The following is a 20236-nucleotide window of genomic DNA, read 5'->3' as shown; positions in this document are numbered from 1 at the left end:
AAAACCGTGAGAAACCGCGTCAAATTGAAGGGGAGAAGTTCAACATACTTTCAAGACCATCAGCCACGTCGTTCATACGCGATTTCTCGATATGAGTAATTCGGTGGTGGTACGTGTCAGCCCATGCTGGCCACGAAAAGCGCGTCAAATGAAGGGGGAAGACCAAACCAGCTTTGGAGCAGATCGGAAAGTGTCAATGAAGTCGTACAAGACGCGACATGCCTTGTACGGGTAGTGGTGTTGGTTTTGATCGTTAGGAGGACTTCACATGCAAACGGGCACAGCTGGCTGAAACGCACTACGGGAGCGGGCCGAAAGATTGACTGCGTTTAACGGAGACTGTGTGCGTAGCATCAGGTCTGTATGGTCCAAGCGTCTACTCATCGCCTTCTGGTCGCCTTCTCGACTTGACTTCACTTCTGACTTCACAACCACCAACCACTGCACACCACGACCACCACTACAATCACCAGTTCACACCACGCCACACTCTTTTCCAGCAATCAAGCAGCAAGACATCACAGTCAAAATGGAAGAGCGGTCCTCCCCCTTCCCTACTGTACCAACGCATTGTTTGCCCGCTAACTTTCACGTCGCAAATGACAATCAAGATCACAGTGATGTGATCGATCCTCCAAGCGCGCAAACGCGTATATCGACGTCTCAACAGTCGCATAAGTCGCTTCAAGACGACGACATGAACACAACACGTCAATTTTCGATCTCCAAGGAGACGATCAAGGGCGCGACGAGCTGGATGAACGGCTCATATGGACTCGATGAGCCTGAGTTTGATGTCAATGTCAAACTCGCCGATCTCCAAGAAGATCCCAACAACCCATTCTTTTCGGTCGACATGCCAATTATCATCACCGCCACTGCGAAGGAGACGAGCGAGAGCGTGACAAGCTGGATTGACGGCTCATATGATGATCCCAAGCCCCTTATCACACTTGCCGATCTCCAGGAAGACCCAAACAATCTGTTTCTGGTCAATCAACAAGTACTGAGCCCAAGCTTCGGGGCAAGAGCCGGGCAGATGACGAAGATGACACGTCGAACACCATTTCGCTGCTGCGAAGAAGGAGATGGGCGAGATCGCGACAAAAGCTGAGCAGATGACGACGATGACACGCCGATCAACACCAGAGTGAGACGAGCACGACAAATTGGATGAACGACTCAGAATGGACTCGATCGATGAGAGTTTGATGTCGAACTCGCCGATTTCCAAGAGGACGCGAACAACCCTCTCTTCTCAGTCAAACAACAAACACTGAGCCCAAGTCCCCTGCAAACAGAGGGACGACGAAGATGACACGCCACTCTCTTCTCAGTCAAACACTTTGAAGACCTCAACCTCAACGGCGTCCCTTTCAACACTTTCCACGGATACGTGCATTCAGTATCTCATTTTGACGCAATGGGCTGACACTATCATCGTAGCAAGGAAGAACTACTCCAAGCCATCTCGACCATGGGCTGCCGCAAGTCGTCGACGAGCGTACGTGCACTGCCGCCGCAGAAGCTCACCGGACAAGACTTCAACCCACAAGCCATGGTCTTTACGCCAAGACATGGGCTTGCGAGGCAACACAGCAGACTTCGTCCATCTTATAGAGCTGGAGTTAACCACTCAGACTCTCCCATGGAAACGACTGGCATAGAGCTGGAGCTCCCCAGCTCAGTCTCTCCCCAAGATCGCGGGCATCCCAAGATCACAAGAGCTGCCAGTCAGTAGCTCAAGTCGACGACACGACGTAGACACTTAATCAAACATGATTACCTCATTCATCTCCATTCCCTTGTCCTCGTGATCAATGTCATTTCCATGGATAGAACGAGTACTGAGCCAAGCACGACTAGACTCAGCGCAACCAGAATACCTTCCCTTCCACCTCCACTTCCGCTTCCACTTCCACCCCGATTCAAAGTTCGTCTTCTGCAAAGCCTGGGTCAGCTCGTTCGATCTGCAAGAGTATGAAGAGCTGCATTGGTCCTGCCATACGGTCTCGGCGAAGAGGTGCTGGAAGTCCTTGAGGAAGAGACTTGCATACTTCTCGCCCCGAAGAAGCTGCGGACTACTGGCATGACCACGACTCGCCGACTCAAAGCGAGGCCCTGACAAACATGCCGTATATCCATGAAACACATCTTCCTGATACGTGACAGTAAGTCTATCCTCCGGGCAGGTCGTAATATGAGGCAAGAACTGGGCTTCAGGGTGAAGAAGATGTCGGTACAGGCCTGGAGAGATTTCCATTGAGATTCACGTCTTCGGGGTCAACAACAGCCGGGCGCCGTTCAGGAAAGGTACCGTCACATGAAGCTCCCAATGAGCTTGCAGTCTGTAGAAGACGGGCTGAAGGAAAGCAAGGATGGTGAGGACGTTCGCGCTTCTTCTCGTCTAAGGGCGGCCAGTTGACGGCGGAGAAAGGAAAATGAGAACACAGAATTAGGCTTTGAACTTGATAACCAGAGTTCCTGCTACTTCTTACAAATGAAGCTGTAATGTGCACTCCATCGCTCTCAGCTCATTCCTAGGACGATCATCGGACGTAATAGTCAGCCAGAAGGAACGGGTGGGAGGTGCGTCACAGAGAGGTGGAATTGCTCGACTCTTGTGCTGGCGTCGATGATATTGATCCCGCAGGGTCGTGGTCGACTCTCCATCCCTCGTGGTACGAGATTTGCCACTGTCCGCCTGAGCCAGACCACAGTATGCCTTCCATCTCTCGTCGCTCGACTTCTGCCGCAGCCCTTCCGTCTCTTCTTCCTCGATGTTCACTGTTGTCGAGTCAGACTGTGCTCTACTCTCTCCATCTCTTCTTATTTGAGTCCCGGAGTCTCTTGTCCTTTCGCCTCACAGGCGTCTATGTTCCACCTCTTCCCGTCCAGTGCAGAAGTCGGTACGTCCCTCGCGAAAGAGGCAGTACGGCAAAAGCGTGGCCGTCTTGTTCGAGCTGAAGATCACAGTGGCCTGAGCAAGGTGGAAGCTGTAGTATCCTCAACAGCGTGAATGCTGAGATCTTGTGTACAATGGAAAGGTTGTGGCTTCTTCGGCTTCGTCTTCGTGCTGCAGACAAGAGAAGAGTCGCAGTGGACCGCCTCGACTCTAGGATCAAGCCTGCACTCCCCAAAAACTCTCGTCACAAGCAAGCTCATGAGAACGTCCTCGAAATCTCTCCCCGGGCATGGAATTCGGGGATAGCCACCGCATCCAACAAGCGGGCTGTCTTCCACCAGTTTGTGGGCGAACCCGCGGACCAGGTCCATAGATCCGGGATAGAAGCTGTGCCTTCGTGGTGTCCTCATCCGTCCTGTCGCTGATGTTCTGCTGCTGCAATCCGCATTTTTCAGGTCTCCAATCAATTACCATGTGATCCGAGAGTGTACTCCATCTTCTGCTAGGTTGAAGTCGTCATCCTGGTGAGCGGCCATGTTACTTGAGGGTACGGACCTTCAATAAGACCAGACCTCTTCACGACAAAGCAATATGCGACATCGCAACGACTTCAGGTGTTCTTCAAAGGTCTCCATTCCACTGAACTGCGAACTGCCATGCCACCTGCGCAGGCATCATTATCTGGACTGCTGTGGATAGTTGCCCACCCTCAATGAAACTCGCTCCTCCTCTTCACGCCGGCTAAGCCATCTACAGCAACGGGCAGCTGCCATGAATCGACCAGGGATCTGGCGTGCAAAAGCCGAAATGAGACTGCCAGATACCCCACGGCTTCACAGGCATGGATTGACGTCTGCTGTGATCCCACCGTGATGAATCTATGTCTTCTCCAGCTCTTGTCGAGTGCGAACACGGGTTTGGCGCGGAGCTTTGGTATCCAAAGTGTATCATGGTATCCTCATATCCTCATTCCATACTAATAGCCCCATTCAACGCCGCACGAAGACCCCAGCTCTTGCACTTCATCCCGCCTGGACGATAGCTACGACATGACCGCTGCTCGTTGGTAGAAATTGGTGGGTCTCGCTCGGAATTGGGAAGGCAGTCTCGGGCTGTGAGTGGACGTGATGTTTTTGCGGAGGAGGAGCCAAACATTGAAGCAGGTAATCGAACACAGGCGGGTGCAGTCGTTTCCAGCGGGGAGTGGTGAAGTTGGAACGCGGAAGGACTCCGCCTGCCAAGGCCGTGCGGCAATTCAATCAGGTGGCTTTGACGGCGAGTTCGCAGTGAAGAGACGATGTCTTGCGAGCTCGGTATGTGGCGGTAGAAGGTGTCGAGTGGATCACATTCTGGAGTGCTGCCGGAAGCTTGCACAGCAGAGTCAGGTTGGCAGCAAGGGTATGCTGGGTGCTCGAGGTCAATGCTCATGGGAACAGAACTCATATCAGGTTGTAACCATAGGATGTGGCCAGCTCCGATCCTCGACTGGCTCACGGCACTTGCAGCGGCGCGAGGAGTGTCTCCCATGGTCAGCGGTAACGACGTATTTCTCAGGAGCAGCGTCATGCCCTCGACAGTCCTTCCAGTGGTATGTTTGGTCAGATGTCCATGTGCATACGTCCCTTCTCTTTCGAGGTCCTGCGTCGAAATGCGGTGGATAGGCAAGGTGAATAAACACGAATCACGAGATAGAGCACCTTTTTATCAGAGGACGAGGAGATGGGGATGGTGATGGTGATGGGGACGGTGAGGGGAATGACGAGGGAATACGGCGAATCTCATGAAGAATGCAACAGTCAGAGGTGCTCACTTCACGGCCGATTGGCAAGACGGAATGATCATTTTGGAGAACGAAGCAGTGTGAGATAGTAAAATAGAATAAGTATGTTTGATCACTACAAAGGAGAGTAGACTTACGGATGCACGCAAGCGGCGAGGGTCATTGGCATGAGCCGGACCGCGAGCGCTGGCAGTGCGGAGCCTCAGAAGCGGTCTGTCCGAGACGAGCTGTAGGAGACTCGGCTATCACAGGCGGTGCATGTAGCATGCGCCCGTAAAAGCGAATGGTGAAGTGGTGTATCAGGACTCATCTCGAGGATGGTGCAAGGCACTCATCACGGGGACGGAGCATTGAACACTCATTCACGAAAGGGATGTTGAAGTGGTGTGCGGCCCTGGTCGCGAGGATGGTGCAAGGCACTCATCTCGGGGACGGAGCATTGAACACTCGTTCACGAAAGGGATGTTGAAGTGGTGTGCGGCCCTGGTCACGAGGATGGTGCAAGGCACTCATCTCGGGGACGGAGCATTGAACACTCGTTCACGAGAGAGGGCGACCATCAACTGCAGTGGGGAACGCACTTGCATGGTTGATAGTCGAGGGGGGAGAGGGGAGGGGGGAGAGGGGAGGGGGAGGAGCGAGGTGACACACCTCAGTCCCCCAAGCTGTTCTGGAGGTCGGCCAAATCAGATTTGGCCTTCTCCCGCTCGGCCAAATCGGCTTTGGCCTGCTCTTGCTTGGCATCAGCAGTGTTGTCAGCAATGACAGGGACTGCAGCGCCGCCAGCGGGAGAGGAAGATGGAGCTGCCGGAGCAGCTGCCGCGTGCGAGGCGATGATGGCCTCTTCTTGCTCGGAAGTGATCGCTGTCTTGGGATCAGCAACTTCCAAGAGTGCGAAGCGATCGGCGAAGTCTGGAAGAGCAAACTGGTCGTCATCGGAGTGAAGGCTGGCGTAAGGCGAACTGAAAGCGCTGAACCGATTGATGGAAGACAGAAATGGAGTTGCACCAGTACTGGTGGACTTCCGAGATCGACCCAACCCAGGGTTTCCGAAAGGAGGAATGCTTGACGTAAGAGTGTCTTCATCGGCAATTCCGCCGTAGGAGCGAACAAAGGCTGATGGCGACCTGCTCTTCTTGAGCGGAGAGAACGTGGGTGGAGTAGAAGGTCCAGACAAGCCTCCCATCAATCCACCGCTAGCGACGGGCTGAGTTTGGGTCGCAAGACCAGCTCCCTCAGCACTGACGCTTGACTGAGATTGCGCAGAAGGATGCTGTCCTTGACCTGCGTCTTCTTGTTGCTTTGGCAACGCAACCGTGGTTTGCCCTGCCTGACTGACAGGAGCGCGGTACTGATGAGGATGAGACGGAATGCTCTTGGTATCCGTATACTGAGTCTTGACCGTCGGCTCGGCCTTGAGCGCCAAGATCTGGTCAGGGTCGTTCTTGCATAAACGCAATGCGTTCCTGAACGACTGAATCGCACGCTCGTTGCGGCGCAAGAACTCGGGGTCCCACTGTTCGTAGTACCACTTGTCGGCGAGATGGGTGTCCAAGGTGCCGTGCTTATTGTGATAACTATAGGGCAACATGAGGCCCGGCGGGGGTAACTCTCCGTCGGCCATGTGGCGGCCTTTGATCTTGGGGTGCGGAGGTCGCTGAAGATAAGGAATCGGAGTCCAATCCCAGTAAACGGGCTCGTACACATACTTGAACGTAAGTGCGAGCTGATCGAAGATATCCATATCTTCTTCATGCAACTGATAGCAGTTGTCGGTGAACTTGCACTGCTTTCGATCGTGCTCTTGGGCGAACTTGATGGCGCATGTTGCGCCCGCTGCCCGACAGTCGGAGCAGCCGCCGGGACGAAGGCAGTCGTGATCGCACTGAAGGTTGTATGCGCAGCATCGGGCGCACCGCAGCATGATCTTGTGCGACTCGTAAAAGATTCGCTTCTCATCGGGAGTGCCGCCGATCGGAAATTCGTCGATGGCCATAGGCGGTCGACGAACGCTGGACTGACGACCACCGCGAGGAGCAAGCGCGATCGGGACGGCACCAAAGCCCCTCGGAGCCGTGGGCTGCTTCTTGGGCACTTCATTCGAAAGTGCCTTGCTGGCCGATGCCTTGGCCGTGGCGTTGAACGGCATCTTCAACGGGGTAGGGGCCTGTTTTATCATTAGCAAAGCACTGTCGGTGAGGGTCATGTTCACTTACATTGCCATCACACCCCGCGGGACCCATCTGTTGCGCGACATTGATGCCGCTTGATACCACGCCGAGACGTGGTTGCTGAGGGTTCTGAGGGGATTGAGCGACATTGATGCCGCTTGATGCACCACCGAGACGTGGCTGCTGAGGGGCCTGCTGAAGGGGTTGCTGACGGGGTTGCTGAAGGGGTTGCTGAGGAGGTTGCGCGACATTGGTGCCGCTTGGTGCCACGACGGGACGTGGTTGCTGAGGAAGCTGCTGTGAGTGCTGTGGTCGGGGTGCTCGTGGCTGCCTCTGACCACCTGCAGCAGGAGATGGCTGATATCCCGGAATTTGCGGAGCGTGAGTGGGTAACTGAATACCTGCTTCTTCAAGAGACTGGCTGGGCTCGACTTCTGGCAGAGGCGTGCCAGGCGGTGCTCTGAGGCCGGTCGGATATGCGGACTGAAGGTCTCTGCCCTTGGGATCGGCGATGCCCCAATACAGGCGGAAGAGGTCTCGCTTGACCGAAAGCTCTTGCAACGACTTGAGAGCGAAGTCTGCCATTGGCTGATCGTCACGGGTGAGTGCTGATTTGCCCATCTGGACGTACTGAGCGAACATGTCGTTCTGCATGAGGTTAGCGGACGAGCTCACGAGAGCATGCATTTCATACTTACCACCGGATTGCCGGGCTGATTCATGGGATGCTGATGGTTGACGTTTTGAGCCATCTTTGCGCACGCTTGAAGAAAGCTTTCACGTGCGTTAAGATAGATGGTCAAGGAAGAAGAAGAAGTGGAAGACGCGAGGTTTGGATTTCGAAAGACGCGACCGTGCCGCGCTAGAGGCGGGGCGACCCGACACGGCTTGGCTTTAGGAGTCATCTCCGGTCCAATCACGGGACATGGGCTCAAATCTTCACCACCACCACACTCTCCCGTCGCCGAGCAGCCATACCAACTCACGCTCGGAACTGAACCAAGATGGCCTCGACAGCTCAATCACCAGACGGCGTGTACTACTACGAATCCGCAGACCAGGTCCCGTCCAACATCACCAAGTACTGGCTGCAGCGGCACAACATCTTCTCCAAGTACGACGAGGGTGTCTGGCTCACCAACGATGCCTGGTTTGGCGTCACTCCTGAGCCCGTGGCAAAGTATGTCATTACACCGTGTCCAATAGTCTCAATCGCTGATGGGAGTCGCAGAAAGATAGCAGACCACGTCGCCACCGCACCCGCCGCCAAGACCATCCTCATCGACGCGTTTGCTGGGGCCGGCGGCAATGTCATCGCCTTTGCCCTGAGTGGCCGCTGGAAACAGATTTTTGCTGTCGAAAAGGACCCAAAGACCCTCGCCTGCGCCAAGCACAATGCGGAAATCTACGGTGTGGCCAAGAAGATCTTCTGGATTGAAGGGGACATCTTCACTGTTCTCAAGACTCGATTGAAGTCCACCGCAAAGAACGCCGTCATATTCGCCAGTCCGCCTTGGGGAGGTATGCCAGTCAACATCGTCACACGTGCGAAGTCATTTGCTAATTTTATTCAGGCCCATCCTACACCAACTTCGATGTCTTCGACCTGTCTTACATGGAACCCTACTCACTCACCCATCTATACGAAGCGTTCAACGGCGCCTCGAGTGAAGTCGCCCTCTACCTACCACGCACCACTGATATTCGTCAACTGGCCAAGTACGCCAAGAAGGACGAGAAGCTGCAGGTCGTCCATTACTGTATGCGTGGAGCCAGCAAGGCTCTCTGCGTTTACTATGGTTCATTTGCGGTGAACGTGCATGCAGATGCTTCAGAATGAGCGGATAGCCAGGAAGCGCTGAATTTCGCTGGGTTCAATGAGCATGTTGATTTGAGACCCTGAGACTTCACGCGCTGGCATGGCATATCTCCATCCGTAACGGCATCAGTAAACAAACGGCACTTTGAACCTGAAGTAAGACAAGAAGACTAAAGCGTCTATGACGATCTGGAAACTATCACAGACTCGCATGCACACATGGATGCTCACACGGCTCTCCTCAACCGCAAGCAAGATCAGGACTGCGAGGCCATCGACACACGATGCCAGGCATTGCCGAGCAGGCCTCGAAAGTTCCAAATCCCATCCATGGTCTGTGGCTGGCAATTATGCGCTTCATCCACAGCTTTCACCACAAACTCGGCATCTTCTGGCACTTGATCCTTCGGCCAGTCAATATTCCAAAGAGTCCACGCCCACCTTCTGGTCCCTTTTGCGTCATCTTTTCGTAGACATGCCTGTCTCCATGTCTTCCCCCCATCGCACGACACATCCACTCGAACTATCCTTCGACCCCCGCCGCTGTACGCGAAACCTTGGACTGAGACCGGTGACTGCTTTGTCGAGCGGATGATGTTTGTGATGGCGCTCTGGACTGGCAATTCTTGGATACTCTGGGCTTCGTCCCAATCTTTCTGGCATAAATCCGCCGCTCGCACATTCGGTCCAAAACACTTGTAATCTCGATTGTGCCAGTTGCTCTGCGACTCATCACAGCTGATGCGCACTCGTTCGACCTGTCTGGCGTGAGCTTTACGTACCGAACCTGTGACTGAACTGGCTTACCCATTTAACACTGCGAGTGGCCACACTCCCCGGCACGATGGCTCTGAGAGGCCCTCCGTGGTCTCTTGGCATCGGCTCTCCGTTCATCTCCCAAGCCAGTAGGACATCCGAGGTGGGATTCAGTGCCGTTTGCAGGGGAATCGACTGCTCGTACGTATCGCTCGGTGCGCAGAAGTGGATGTGCCGGTCATTCTCGGGGTCGTTTGGACAGGCGGTGCAGGCTTTATCAACATCGTAACCAGATGCCATCAGAACATCTCGAAGACGCACGCCAGTGAAATCAGCAGTGCCGATTGCGCCCACGCTCCAAGCCAGGCCGGAAGTTTTGCCGTTTGCAGCTTTGTTCATCTCGCCTCTACGATTCCCGGCACACTGCTAAGATGTGAGCAAGAACACGTCTTCAAGGCTCCTAATTAAATATTCACCCACCTGCAGAGTCACGGTCACAGTGTGTTGCTGAAACTTGGTCTTCAAATCCTCCAACGAGTAGAACATCTCCTCGCCATCCGACAGCTCTATCTCAAGATGATGCTCCTTTGGGTCGAGCTGAGGTACCTGCAGAGCATCAGCGTTGAATTCCACACTTTATCACATCAACTCACCCAAAGGTGATTCCGAACGAAAAACAGCCGCAAGGGCGTCAAGAAATCTACGAGCAGCTTGCTGGGTGTTTCAGCATTGCACGGCTTTGCGGTTTGGACGATCAGGCTGGCATCTCGTTCTGGGTCGTCCTTGAATGGATCCTCCACTGCATTGCAATCGCCGCCAAGTACACTCCAGTCGATGTTACCATTGTCATCAAGATCCCGAGCGTCGATTCGGCCAATATGAAAATCATCGAGAACCTGCTGAACTTCTGGCTTGTTATGAATGCTGAACAACTTCCAGTATGGATCGATACTGCCGCCGCACGCTCGGAGGATGACCTTGCCTCCTGGGTGACAGGCGATAAAGTCGGTGATGTCGTAAACAGCAGTACCTCGAACGATCCACTGCCGATCTGCAGTTTGATCATGTTTTGCAACTTCTGCGAGCCGATACGTTTGTGCGGTGTGTTGGTCGTCTATCCAATGGTCAGCAGCTCACCACAAACAGCGACGACATCAAAGCACGGCGGTTTGAACCAACCTTCCGGCTCATCGATATGGATGTTGTCATCGACATCTTTCATATCAACATGCTCTCTCACCCAGGAGGTCACAGGAGCTGCCAGCACAGCAATAGCAGAAGCACCGAATATGACGGCCAAGGCACCCGCAGCATTGCTTCTCTTAGGCTGGCCATGCTGGCGGTGCCACTGCTCCCATGAGCTCTTGGTGCCGACGCCTCGACGAGGCTGGTATGGTATCCTCGCACATCTCTTGACACCAGGCTGTCTCACGCCGGGCGCAATCTGCGCGCCCTGATTCGCCCACGACGAGGAATGGGCCCGAAACTGCCCAATCGGAGCGTAGCCGAATGTCTGGCCTTCGGGAAGGGGTTTCGGCGTGCCGATGAAGGGTTTGAGCCGGATGGGAGGCATTTGGGACCGCTTTGGGGCGTTTTGGCAGCGAAACAGAGGTAGCGCAGATGGCGTGCTCAGCTGGAGTGTGGGGACCGGGAGGGTTTTGGAGATTTGGCGGCAAGTCATGTGATGCGGCCCCTGGGCCTCCTTCAACCGCTGCCAGCCGACAGCCCGGATATCAACCTCGATGGACTGTCGGCCATGGCAGTCTCGATGGATTGTCGCTTTGGCGAGCACCCGATCCCAACAAACAACAGCACACGCTGAGATATGCACGTCGATAAGCGTCGATAGGTCCTAACAATTACCAGGCAATAGGAAGGGCTTACCCGATTGTGGCTGCCAAACAAATCACTGATAGTTTGCTGAAATATGATCAACCGTATCTGCAACAGCAACTACATCAGACTCATGACCCGATCAAGCCTAGCTGTCGAACTCCCTGCCAATACCCTCGACTCTTAAGGCTTGCCTCACGCTGGGCAATTGTTCTGCTTTTCGAGCCACATCCTGAAACCGCGGATAACGATTCATATCGAAGCTCGCAGCTCGACCCCATCGCCAGAATGTACTATCGAAACAGAGTCAAGAGTGCATTTTAGCGGGAGGTAGGTTGTCTGACTTACTGTAACATAAAGTCCACCACGGTTAGATGCCTTCCCACAGCATGGCCTGTACCGTCAAGCCAGCCTTCAAGAATGTCGAAACCCTTCAAGATCGTCTTCTTCCCCTCGGCCCTCACCGCATCCTCTGCCTCTGACGATGCTTCGAGACCTACCATGCGACTCGGCCGCCAGTATCCTGCGAAACCGTACTCGTTCAGTGTCGTGCTCAACCAAGACATCCACTGCAGCACTTTTGCATTCTCCACAGCATCATGCCCCGTCATGCCTCGTTCTGGCGCCAAACTGGAGATGTAGAAGAGCACAGCTGAAAGCTCGGTGATTGTGGTTTCCCCATCGACAGTCAATGCTGGAACGTAGCCCATCGGACTGATCTTGATGAACGCCTCACGAGTCAGGCCTGTACCATCCGCACCTTCGTACAACCTGTTCAGTCCTTCTTTCATGGGGATCGCAGTAAACGGCACCTCCAGCTCGAGGAGCAGCATATGGGCGGCAGTGGAACAGGCGCCATCTTTGCGGTATAAAATCAGGTCCGGCATTGAGGTGTGTGAATCCAGGTACGTACACACTCTTTTTGCTATACGATGTTTTTGCGAGCTCGGAGTGCTGACAAAGATTCGAGGCCAGCTCTTGATCCATCGTCTTGCGAGCTCTACGCCGCCTTCGTCTGCTCTGACCTTATGCGAGCATGACAAGTCGGACTCGCGCAATGAACCTATGGACACAGCGACTTCCTATATAAGGCGAGCAAGCCGGACATTTTTGTATTTCAGCTCCGCCCGTCAGCACCCGACGGCATGAGCATTGTGGCCGCCATCGGGGATATGTAGGGATGTGCTGACAGTGGCAAAGACGATATAAGTAGAGTGCTCTCGCAGATGGATGCTTTGCATGCAAGACAATCTCAAAGATGACGGCACAGGAAAGTGACTCTCGCCACGATTTGCCAGTCATCATAATCGGTGCTGGATTTTCAGGCCTGACATTGGCGCAAGGACTTCATAAACATGGCATCTCGTTTGTCGTATTTAAACAGGATCATCTGTCTTATCGATCAGGTGGCCATCGATTCCGCATCGACACAGATGGCTCCGAGGCCCTCTACGAGACGATCCCCAACGAGCTTGGGGATCTCTTCTCCAGGACCTGCCCAAAGTTGATCAATCGTTCGCCCACGTTTGCCGATCCTGAAACTATGGAGCTGCTTGACTTTCCCAAACGGCCACAAAAGCCTGGAAGAGGACCTTCACCCATCGATCGGTGAGTTGGAATCCGCCAGGTTCGAAATATCGTTCATGAGCTGAAACGTGAGAAGGACGTGGATACTGCAGCTCCTGACCATAGGTATCGAGGATAGGATACATCGAGGAAAGAAGCTATCCTCATATGAGTTAAATCCTGATGGAGTAACCGCACATTTTGCCGACGGGAGCTCTGTGAAAGGGTGTGTGCTTGTCGGTGCTGATTGAATCCATAGCAGAGTAAGACACCAACTCCAGCCAGATAGGAGACTTGTCGACACCGAACGGCAAGTCGTGTGGGCATGAACCTGGATCACTCCTGAGTTTCTCTCAGCGTATCCGGAAGAGGCTATGACTTGGTTCGTTGGCATGGACCGCCAACATCCCGAGCGCAATGCCATCCTGGAGCCCATCACCTGGAGATCGAGTTTGGAAAAATAATCTGGAGGACAGTTACCCGACGGCAAAGACTATGTCTACTGGTCGCTCACTACGGAAACTTTTGACGATAAGCTACGCTCGCCTGAGGAGCTTCAGAGATTTGTCCTCGACAAGACCAAGACATGGGATAGCAAGTTTCGCACGCTCTTCGATTACGCAGATTGGAACCTCGCAGTGCGAGCACGACTGTACTCCAGCAAGCCAGACATTGGCGACTTTTCTCGGGGAGATGGTCGAGTTGTGTTGATTGGAGACGCAGCTCACCCAATGACACCTCAGGGAGGCTTGGGTGGTAATACCGCTGTCAAAGGGGCTGCTGAACTGTGCCGGACAATAACACAGGAAGGTATCAGTAGCAAGAGTATGGCTGGGTTCGAAGAGCGACTTAGAAAACTTGCAAAGGACGCTATTGACATGTCGTTCAAGACCGCGAAGTTTATGGTAGCTGGCAAGGACGTGGAAGAGTATGTTGAAGTGACAGGTGATGACATTCCCTGAAGACCAAACTATTAACGAGCGGACATGTAGCGACAGACGCTGGAAATTTGCGAGGACAAGACACCGTCCTCGCTGCATTGCATAATACGTTCAGCTGTCGAAAGAGCCCCAAGCCCGTGCTATAAAAAGGTCAATACCATACACCTCGCTTGCAATACCGGTGAAATGCAGGTCGCTTATGCTGGTTTCCCGATAGCACGACTTGCGACCAATTACACACTACGCCTTTCGTGCCCCGATGCTCACCTCATGTCGCTGGGGACAGCAGCAAACATTTTACAAGAAGAACGCCTCCTTCCAATCGACGCTGGAAGTACCACTTGACCAATATCAGAGACCACCAACCATGACAAAGCCACGTCGATGGTCCGGGACGCACTGGATAGTTCCAACCACCATTCTCCTGGCATTTGTTGCCGCCTCCTGTTCACCATCGGCCATCATCTATTCTACACCTGTCTCCAAGGCACACCCGTCGACGATGGAATGTTCGCCCAGCAGTACAATCTGGCCATTGGCAGCGCCTTTGCATTTCTTGTGCGGGCATCATTAGTACTTTCCATTGGTGCAGTGTATTGGCAGCTATTTTGGCGCACGCTGCTGTCGAAAGACTTACCCCTGGAGACTGTCGACTCACTGACCAGCCTGCTCGGATCGCTCGTCGACCTTCTTTTGCCCAGAAGCTGGGTGGGCAGTCCACTGTTGGTCGCCATTGCGATTGTTTCATGGTTGATACCATTCTCGACAATCATCCCGCCCGCGACGCTTACTGTGCGGTTGATTCCTGATGTTGGACACAACCAGCAATCCCTGAGAACGCCCAATTTCTTGGCACGGTCCTTAGCCGACACATATTTACAACAGAGTGATGGCGATATGGCGAATGGGCCGCCTCGCGGCTATTACGTCTGGAACACGTATCACGGGCCAACAAACAACCTCGCCCGAACTGTGAGCAGCACTGCGTGCAGCGGAGAGCTCCCGAAACTGCCGTCTCCGGCTACCAATGCAAGCTATGTGCTGTCCTACATAGCCCCCTCGCTCAGATGTGAAGCCATACCCGACTTCATTCTGTCTGGTTTCGTTCTCAGCATGGGCTGTGATCCGAGTCTTGCGTTCGAGAGCGCTGAACTCTCCGACTCTTGCTACATGTACGAGAGGCAGTCCGTCTGGAATTACTTGTCGTGGGCACCGAACAGTACCGCGAAGGTTCCATTTGATAATGGTTCCTTCTCCGGTGGCTCACTGCCGATTAACGACGGAAGTCCTTCCTCATTCCTGGGCAACTACGAGTCGTCTCCGGCAAACTTGTTCGTTGCAGTGCCTGGCAATCTCTCCGAAGGCTGGAAAGTCTTGAACTGTTCATTGTTCAATGCCACCTATAATGTCAACTTCACCTTCCAAGAGGACGCCCAGATGGTCAAGGTCTTGGACGTTAACATCACGAATCCAATCTTACCCCTTTTCTCGAACGATCGCCGTCGGAGCAACGTCAACATCTCACAGACTGATTTTATTAGATTCAATGCTCAGTCCCTTATGGATTCACTGGGATGCCTCATGGTCGGGTCCGTTGCCACTGCCGACTCCACCTTCAGCTCCGAACATGCTACCGACGGCTCCATGGGAGTGGCAGATGGTGACCTTGCACTTTATTGAACTCAGATTTTGAAGACCGAGTTAGCGTTCACAACGGAGATGTATCCCATTTACACTTCCTCTTGCGATGCTCAAACAACTGGTTACTGCTCTGGATCACAGTCTGTCACCAGCAGCACAGAAGCCTCGCCTACTTCGAAGTGGTATCAACGACCATTGGCAGATGCTATGGAGGATCTGTTCCAGAACATGACACTGTCGCTTTTCAGTCGCAGCGAGTTTTTGGGAGTTGCAGACGAAGCATCAACGAACGTTACTATCACCACAGTCCGAAACGTGTACGCTTATAACAGACAACGTCTCTGGCTAGCCTATGGCCTCGCTGTGGGTTTTTGCTTTGTTGTCCTCTGCGTTGGCTGTTTTGTCGTCCTTCGTGCTGGGGCAACGTATAGTAATAAATTGTCTACTGTTCTGAGAGTCACAGGCGGAGACAGGGTGGACGTTGACATTGATCCGAACGACAGAGGAGGAGCCGATCTTTTGCCAGCACATTTGGAGAAGGCAAAACTTCTCTGCCCACTTGGAAGTGAATCTTTCAAAGAGCTTGATGAGCCTGGCGGCCCAAAGCAAGAGGATTTCGCGGAGGCTGAAACGTCTGCGATGATTCAACGGCCGACATCACGTCCAGAAGAGCTTTAATCTTCTTCAATATACATAGGTCTGTCATGGCGCTTTCGGCATGCCTATTGAGTTGCTATCATACCATCCCCGACGAACAGACAGGCTATGGACGAAAAAGGTACAAGAGCTAGTCGCATCGGATAGAGCAGCCACCCATATCCCTACGAAGCCTTGTTTGGAATGATCTTCGAGTATCTCCTCCCTCAGCATATCGCCAGTCTGAATCGCGGAAATAATGCTCTTTGACCCAGTCCGAGAGCTTAGCGAAGTCACGACACACGTGAAGAACATCCGCCGTGACGACAATGACGTCGAAAACTGTTCCGTCCCCAGATGCATCAGACCACTCTGAGTCCACTTGCTCGGATGAAGACTGTGTGAAGATGATGACCGACGAAGGGGTTTTGTGAGTAATAGCGGGAAGACGTTGGGCAGCTCGTAGATTCGGGCCGACGGTGAGATGCTTAGGGTCACTGCACGTGGATGGCCAACCAGACAAATGGCCAATCTCATGTCGTGTCTGCCGAACAATGCCCTTATGGTGGCGATGCAGGAAGCTGTGTCGGATACGTTCCGGACCCGTGCGTATTGATAGTTCTGGCTGGATTCACGATTCACGCAGCCTCGAAAGACAGATCGATGAGGCTGACTGATATACGCCCACCTTTTGCAAGGCGCCGTGAGGTTCAAGTGCGTCATTTGGGTACGCATATAAGATGGCATACAATAAGAACCAGCACAGGTGAAGATCTTGAAACACTCGCCTTCTTGTACAGCAACTCCAACGATGTTGATGCTCCTTTTTAGCTACGTGCTGCCACTCAGCCTGGTAGCAGCGATACCTTTCAGCCACCACACACCGTCAGGATGCTCCAACGCACCCTCATCTGATCCTTTGCAGACTCTTGTGCATTTCGCGGATGGCACGTGGGCTGAGAACCTCTACATTCGGGCTGACGGATCAATCATCGTCTCGCTTTATGAAGGCGGACCAGGCCAGAATGTTCTCGTCACACCACAGGCTGAAGGACCGGCCACCGTTCAAGTTCTTCACCGATTTCCCAACGAGAAGATCGGGGCTCTGGGAATCGTGGAACTCGAACCCGACGTCTTCTACTTTGCGACAGTTGAGCGAGGACGTCTTGCCACCGATTCACCACCAGGTACAGGGCAGGTCTGGAGCTTCAACCTGAACGACTTTAGCGGAACAGAGTTGCCCGTTCGTTTGGTCTCCAATCTGACAGACTCCATCCTTCCCAATGGGATGACAACAACTCAGGGCCAGTCACCGAAAAAGCTTCTCGTAGCAGACTCGCAGCGAGGTGTTATCTGGCGAGTCGATCCCGATACTGGAGCCTTTGATATTGCTTCAAACGACACTCTACTACACAATCTCACATCCACACTTGTTGGACTCGGCGTAAACGGCGTTCACACGAAAGATGACTTCTTATACTTCACCAACACGCAAGAAAACCTCTTTGGCCGAATGCCCATTTCCGACTCGGGCCTGCAGGTCGGTCCGGCTGAACTTCTAAACAATCTGACCTTTACTGGAGTGGATGACTTCACAGTTCTCCCAGGACCTGGAAATGCAGCGGTAATGGCGAGTGACCCAGATAATGGTACTTTCTTTGAATCCCAATCGTGCACCAAGCGTTTGGCAACGACGAACGGAACAACCGCCAACAAGATCGCATGGTCTCAGATGAAGCCAAATGGCGTTGTGCCGGTGTACCTTACAAGCGAGGGAGGCTTTATGGATGAGCAGCCGGGACCAATCACCGTCGGTGGTACGTTGAGTGTGTTTGAGATGGACTTGAGCCCGCTCATCTCCAGCTGGAGTCACAAGCCATCGTCTTGGAAAGGTTGGCCTGGCCATGTAGGCGACTGGCAGGAGTGGAGCGGTCGAGAGCCATTCGTCATGTGATTAGGGTACATGACAACTGAAATCTGTACGTAGCATAAAGTATGCCTATAATAAAGGGCCTGGCGAATTTTCTGTTTCGTTCTGTTCGTCTGCTCGTTGTGTAATGTCAATCCACAGTCTGTCGGCCGACTCCTATAAGATCAAGTCGACAGCTAATCTTACGCAACTAGGTATGTACGTCCTCGCACTCCTTCATGCTGCACATTTGGGCCTTCTCACTTTGCGAGAGCGCAAACACTAGAGCCTCCGGTTGAATGTCATCATGGTAATGCTTGAACTTTCGCAGAGGCACGCCTTGCTCAAACAAGAGATCAATCTGTTCAAGAGATTTACCCTTGCACTCCGGTATGCAGAGAAGAACAAACACTAATCCACAGACAGCAATGGCACCATAGATGAAGCCGACCTAAGACTCAAGCCCGGCATACTGGGGGTAGAGAAGATATGGAAGTGTGAAGCTGACGACGAAGCTGACCTTGGATTAGCTCACAGATATGGAAAGGCATTGTGTCAATCTTACTTGGTCACAACGTTCACCAAGAACGCCACCCTGGATGTAACGTCTCGCAGTCGTACGCTCATGAGCTCCGTGGTGACGATGTAGGTGACTGGCCCCCATGCGATGGAGAATCCAAATGCCGACACCGAGATTACTGCCACAATGCCTATCTTTATGGAGTCAGTGAGTGTCGAAGAGGCACCTAAGCCTGCCATGGCGAAAAGGGCGGCCGCTTGGATCAGGGTGCCAGCGGATAGAAATGGTCTGTTCTTGGCGGTCAGCAACATGGTACGTGACTCGACACATCATGAGGACATACCTTCTTCCGATCTCGTCCACCAAGAGCAGGCACAGAAGAAGCGAGAAGATGTTGACGCCGGCGTTGATTACGGCCATGTCGAAAGCGTTGACTGTGTTCAATGACTTTATAAAAATGACACCGTAGCTGGAAACGAAAGCTTGGCCAGTGGCTTGTTGGAAGAAGTTGACAAGAAGGAGGATGATCGTCCGCTTGAGATTGGACCCAGTCCATATGTCTTTGAATTGGCCCGGCTCTGGCTGCTCGAGGATGGCGAGCGACATTGCAGCAAACTCTTCGTCGATCTCTTCGTCTGACTTGGTAGACTTTCGTAGAAGGTACAGGTTCTGGCGTGCCTCTTCGTGGCGGTCGTGCAGAAGAAGCCATCTTGGACTTTCAGGAACGCACCAGATCCCAACGGCTACGATGCTAGGTACGATATAGAACAGCCCAAAGGGGATTCTCCAGGCTGCGTTACCATGTATGTTTTCCGTGCCTCGACAGACACAATTGATGACGAGTCCGCCAACGACGAGGCTCAGTTGGTATGAGCCAACCATTAGGCCACGGATAGGGACTGGGACAATCTCGGACTGGAACACTGGGCACACTGATAGTTCCATGCCGATGTAAACGTCTTCTCATGGTGAGTCAAGCATCTCAATCGTCTAGTTGTCTCTGCCTTACAATTGAGCACTCGCGCCGCCAGTATCTGCGCTGGAGTCTTGGAGGTGATGATTATCGTTGCCGTGATCAGTGTGTAAATGCTCATCGCAAAGACACATGTCTTTCGACCGAACCTAGAACTAACCACACCGCCAATGATGACTCCTATTCGAATGTTAGCGCGACTCAGTATTGAGATGCAATCCCACCTTACCCGCAGCGAACCCTACATATATCAAGCTGTTGAACAACGAAAGCCACCACGGAGGCAGAACGTAGGTGTTGTGGGCTTTGACGTAAGTTCCGAACTGCTTCGTGAATGCATCCATGGCTTGCGTGGTGGAGAAGCCTTGGTTGTCAAACCCATAGTTAAAAGTCGACAGGGCGATGAGGTCGCATGAAAAGGCCAGCCTGGTGTTGAAATGGCGAAACAATGGAATCATGGTGGTGCTGGCTCTGACTTTGCAAAAGCAGCAACTCGTTCGGTTGAGAATTGTCCCTTGTTGACGTTCGAGTGAGTGGTCTCACCTTACGAGCGTTGAAAGAGCATTGTGCCACAGAAGGGCTTTGGGAGCTTGTGTTGAAGAGAGTCCTCGCGCTACGGCTCTCGGCACGGCGATTCATATGCCGTCAATTATTTGGTTCTACCAGAACAGAGGTCACGGCATAGCTGGAAGTCGGCATGGCGTGATCTTTCGATTCCAAGCGCACGAGGCTGTGACCGACAGCCGCCATCCAGCGGCTCTCGGTAGGCGTATCGGCCTGGTGATT

At 53.1% G+C, this 20236-nt stretch overlaps 9 protein-coding genes across 9 annotated transcripts; 5 read left to right on the top strand and 4 right to left on the bottom strand.

The window, feature by feature from the left end:
• Positions 1-697: 697 nt before the first annotated feature.
• M409DRAFT_19305 (uncharacterized protein) lies at positions 698-1114 on the top strand (the record flags this gene model as incomplete). Its single annotated transcript, XM_033804874.1, has 1 exon — positions 698-1114. One exon carries the CDS (start codon positions 698-700, stop codon positions 1112-1114), a length of 417 nt encoding a protein of 138 aa, XP_033671373.1.
• A 4223-nt stretch (positions 1115-5337) lies between these two features.
• Positions 5338-7608, bottom strand: M409DRAFT_19304 (uncharacterized protein; the record flags this gene model as incomplete). Its single annotated transcript, XM_033804873.1, has 3 exons — positions 5338-6852; positions 6902-7504; positions 7555-7608. 3 exons carry the CDS (start codon positions 7606-7608, stop codon positions 5338-5340), a joined length of 2172 nt encoding a protein of 723 aa, XP_033671372.1.
• A 252-nt stretch (positions 7609-7860) lies between these two features.
• On the top strand, positions 7861-8696 carry M409DRAFT_64206 (uncharacterized protein; the record flags this gene model as incomplete). Its single annotated transcript, XM_033815961.1, has 3 exons — positions 7861-8036; positions 8088-8377; positions 8431-8696. The coding sequence occupies 3 exons, from the start codon at positions 7861-7863 to the stop codon at positions 8694-8696; spliced, it is 732 nt and encodes a 243-aa protein (XP_033671371.1).
• A 236-nt stretch (positions 8697-8932) lies between these two features.
• Positions 8933-11004, bottom strand: M409DRAFT_64205 (uncharacterized protein; the record flags this gene model as incomplete). The annotated part of the gene is made up of 5 exons (XM_033815960.1): positions 8933-9433; positions 9483-9854; positions 9912-10037; positions 10085-10545; positions 10611-11004. The coding sequence occupies 5 exons, from the start codon at positions 11002-11004 to the stop codon at positions 8933-8935; spliced, it is 1854 nt and encodes a 617-aa protein (XP_033671370.1).
• A 604-nt stretch (positions 11005-11608) lies between these two features.
• On the bottom strand, positions 11609-12151 carry M409DRAFT_19301 (uncharacterized protein; the record flags this gene model as incomplete). Its single annotated transcript, XM_033804872.1, has 1 exon — positions 11609-12151. The coding sequence occupies one exon, from the start codon at positions 12149-12151 to the stop codon at positions 11609-11611; it is 543 nt and encodes a 180-aa protein (XP_033671369.1).
• A 371-nt stretch (positions 12152-12522) lies between these two features.
• Positions 12523-13792, top strand: M409DRAFT_19300 (uncharacterized protein; the record flags this gene model as incomplete). Its single annotated transcript, XM_033804871.1, has 3 exons — positions 12523-12872; positions 12928-13018; positions 13307-13792. The coding sequence occupies 3 exons, from the start codon at positions 12523-12525 to the stop codon at positions 13790-13792; spliced, it is 927 nt and encodes a 308-aa protein (XP_033671368.1).
• A 363-nt stretch (positions 13793-14155) lies between these two features.
• M409DRAFT_51517 (uncharacterized protein) lies at positions 14156-16090 on the top strand (the record flags this gene model as incomplete). Its single annotated transcript, XM_033811827.1, has 2 exons — positions 14156-15431; positions 15477-16090. The coding sequence occupies 2 exons, from the start codon at positions 14156-14158 to the stop codon at positions 16088-16090; spliced, it is 1890 nt and encodes a 629-aa protein (XP_033671367.1).
• Positions 16091-16859: 769 nt separating this feature from the next.
• Positions 16860-18002, top strand: M409DRAFT_19298 (uncharacterized protein; the record flags this gene model as incomplete). Its single annotated transcript, XM_033804870.1, has 1 exon — positions 16860-18002. One exon carries the CDS (start codon positions 16860-16862, stop codon positions 18000-18002), a length of 1143 nt encoding a protein of 380 aa, XP_033671366.1.
• Positions 18003-18168: 166 nt separating this feature from the next.
• Positions 18169-19908, bottom strand: M409DRAFT_64209 (uncharacterized protein; the record flags this gene model as incomplete). Its single annotated transcript, XM_033815962.1, has 5 exons — positions 18169-18408; positions 18540-18765; positions 18821-19436; positions 19487-19630; positions 19680-19908. The coding sequence occupies 5 exons, from the start codon at positions 19906-19908 to the stop codon at positions 18169-18171; spliced, it is 1455 nt and encodes a 484-aa protein (XP_033671365.1).
• Between the last annotated feature and the right edge of the window lie 328 nt (positions 19909-20236).

This window comes from Zasmidium cellare, assembly GCF_010093935.1.
Source record: "Zasmidium cellare ATCC 36951 unplaced genomic scaffold M409scaffold_7, whole genome shotgun sequence".
In the NCBI taxonomy this organism is placed as follows: domain Eukaryota; kingdom Fungi; phylum Ascomycota; class Dothideomycetes; order Mycosphaerellales; family Mycosphaerellaceae; genus Zasmidium; species Zasmidium cellare.
The sequence above is the reverse complement of the archived record's forward strand: the minus strand, read 5'-3'. Positions and strand labels throughout refer to the sequence as shown.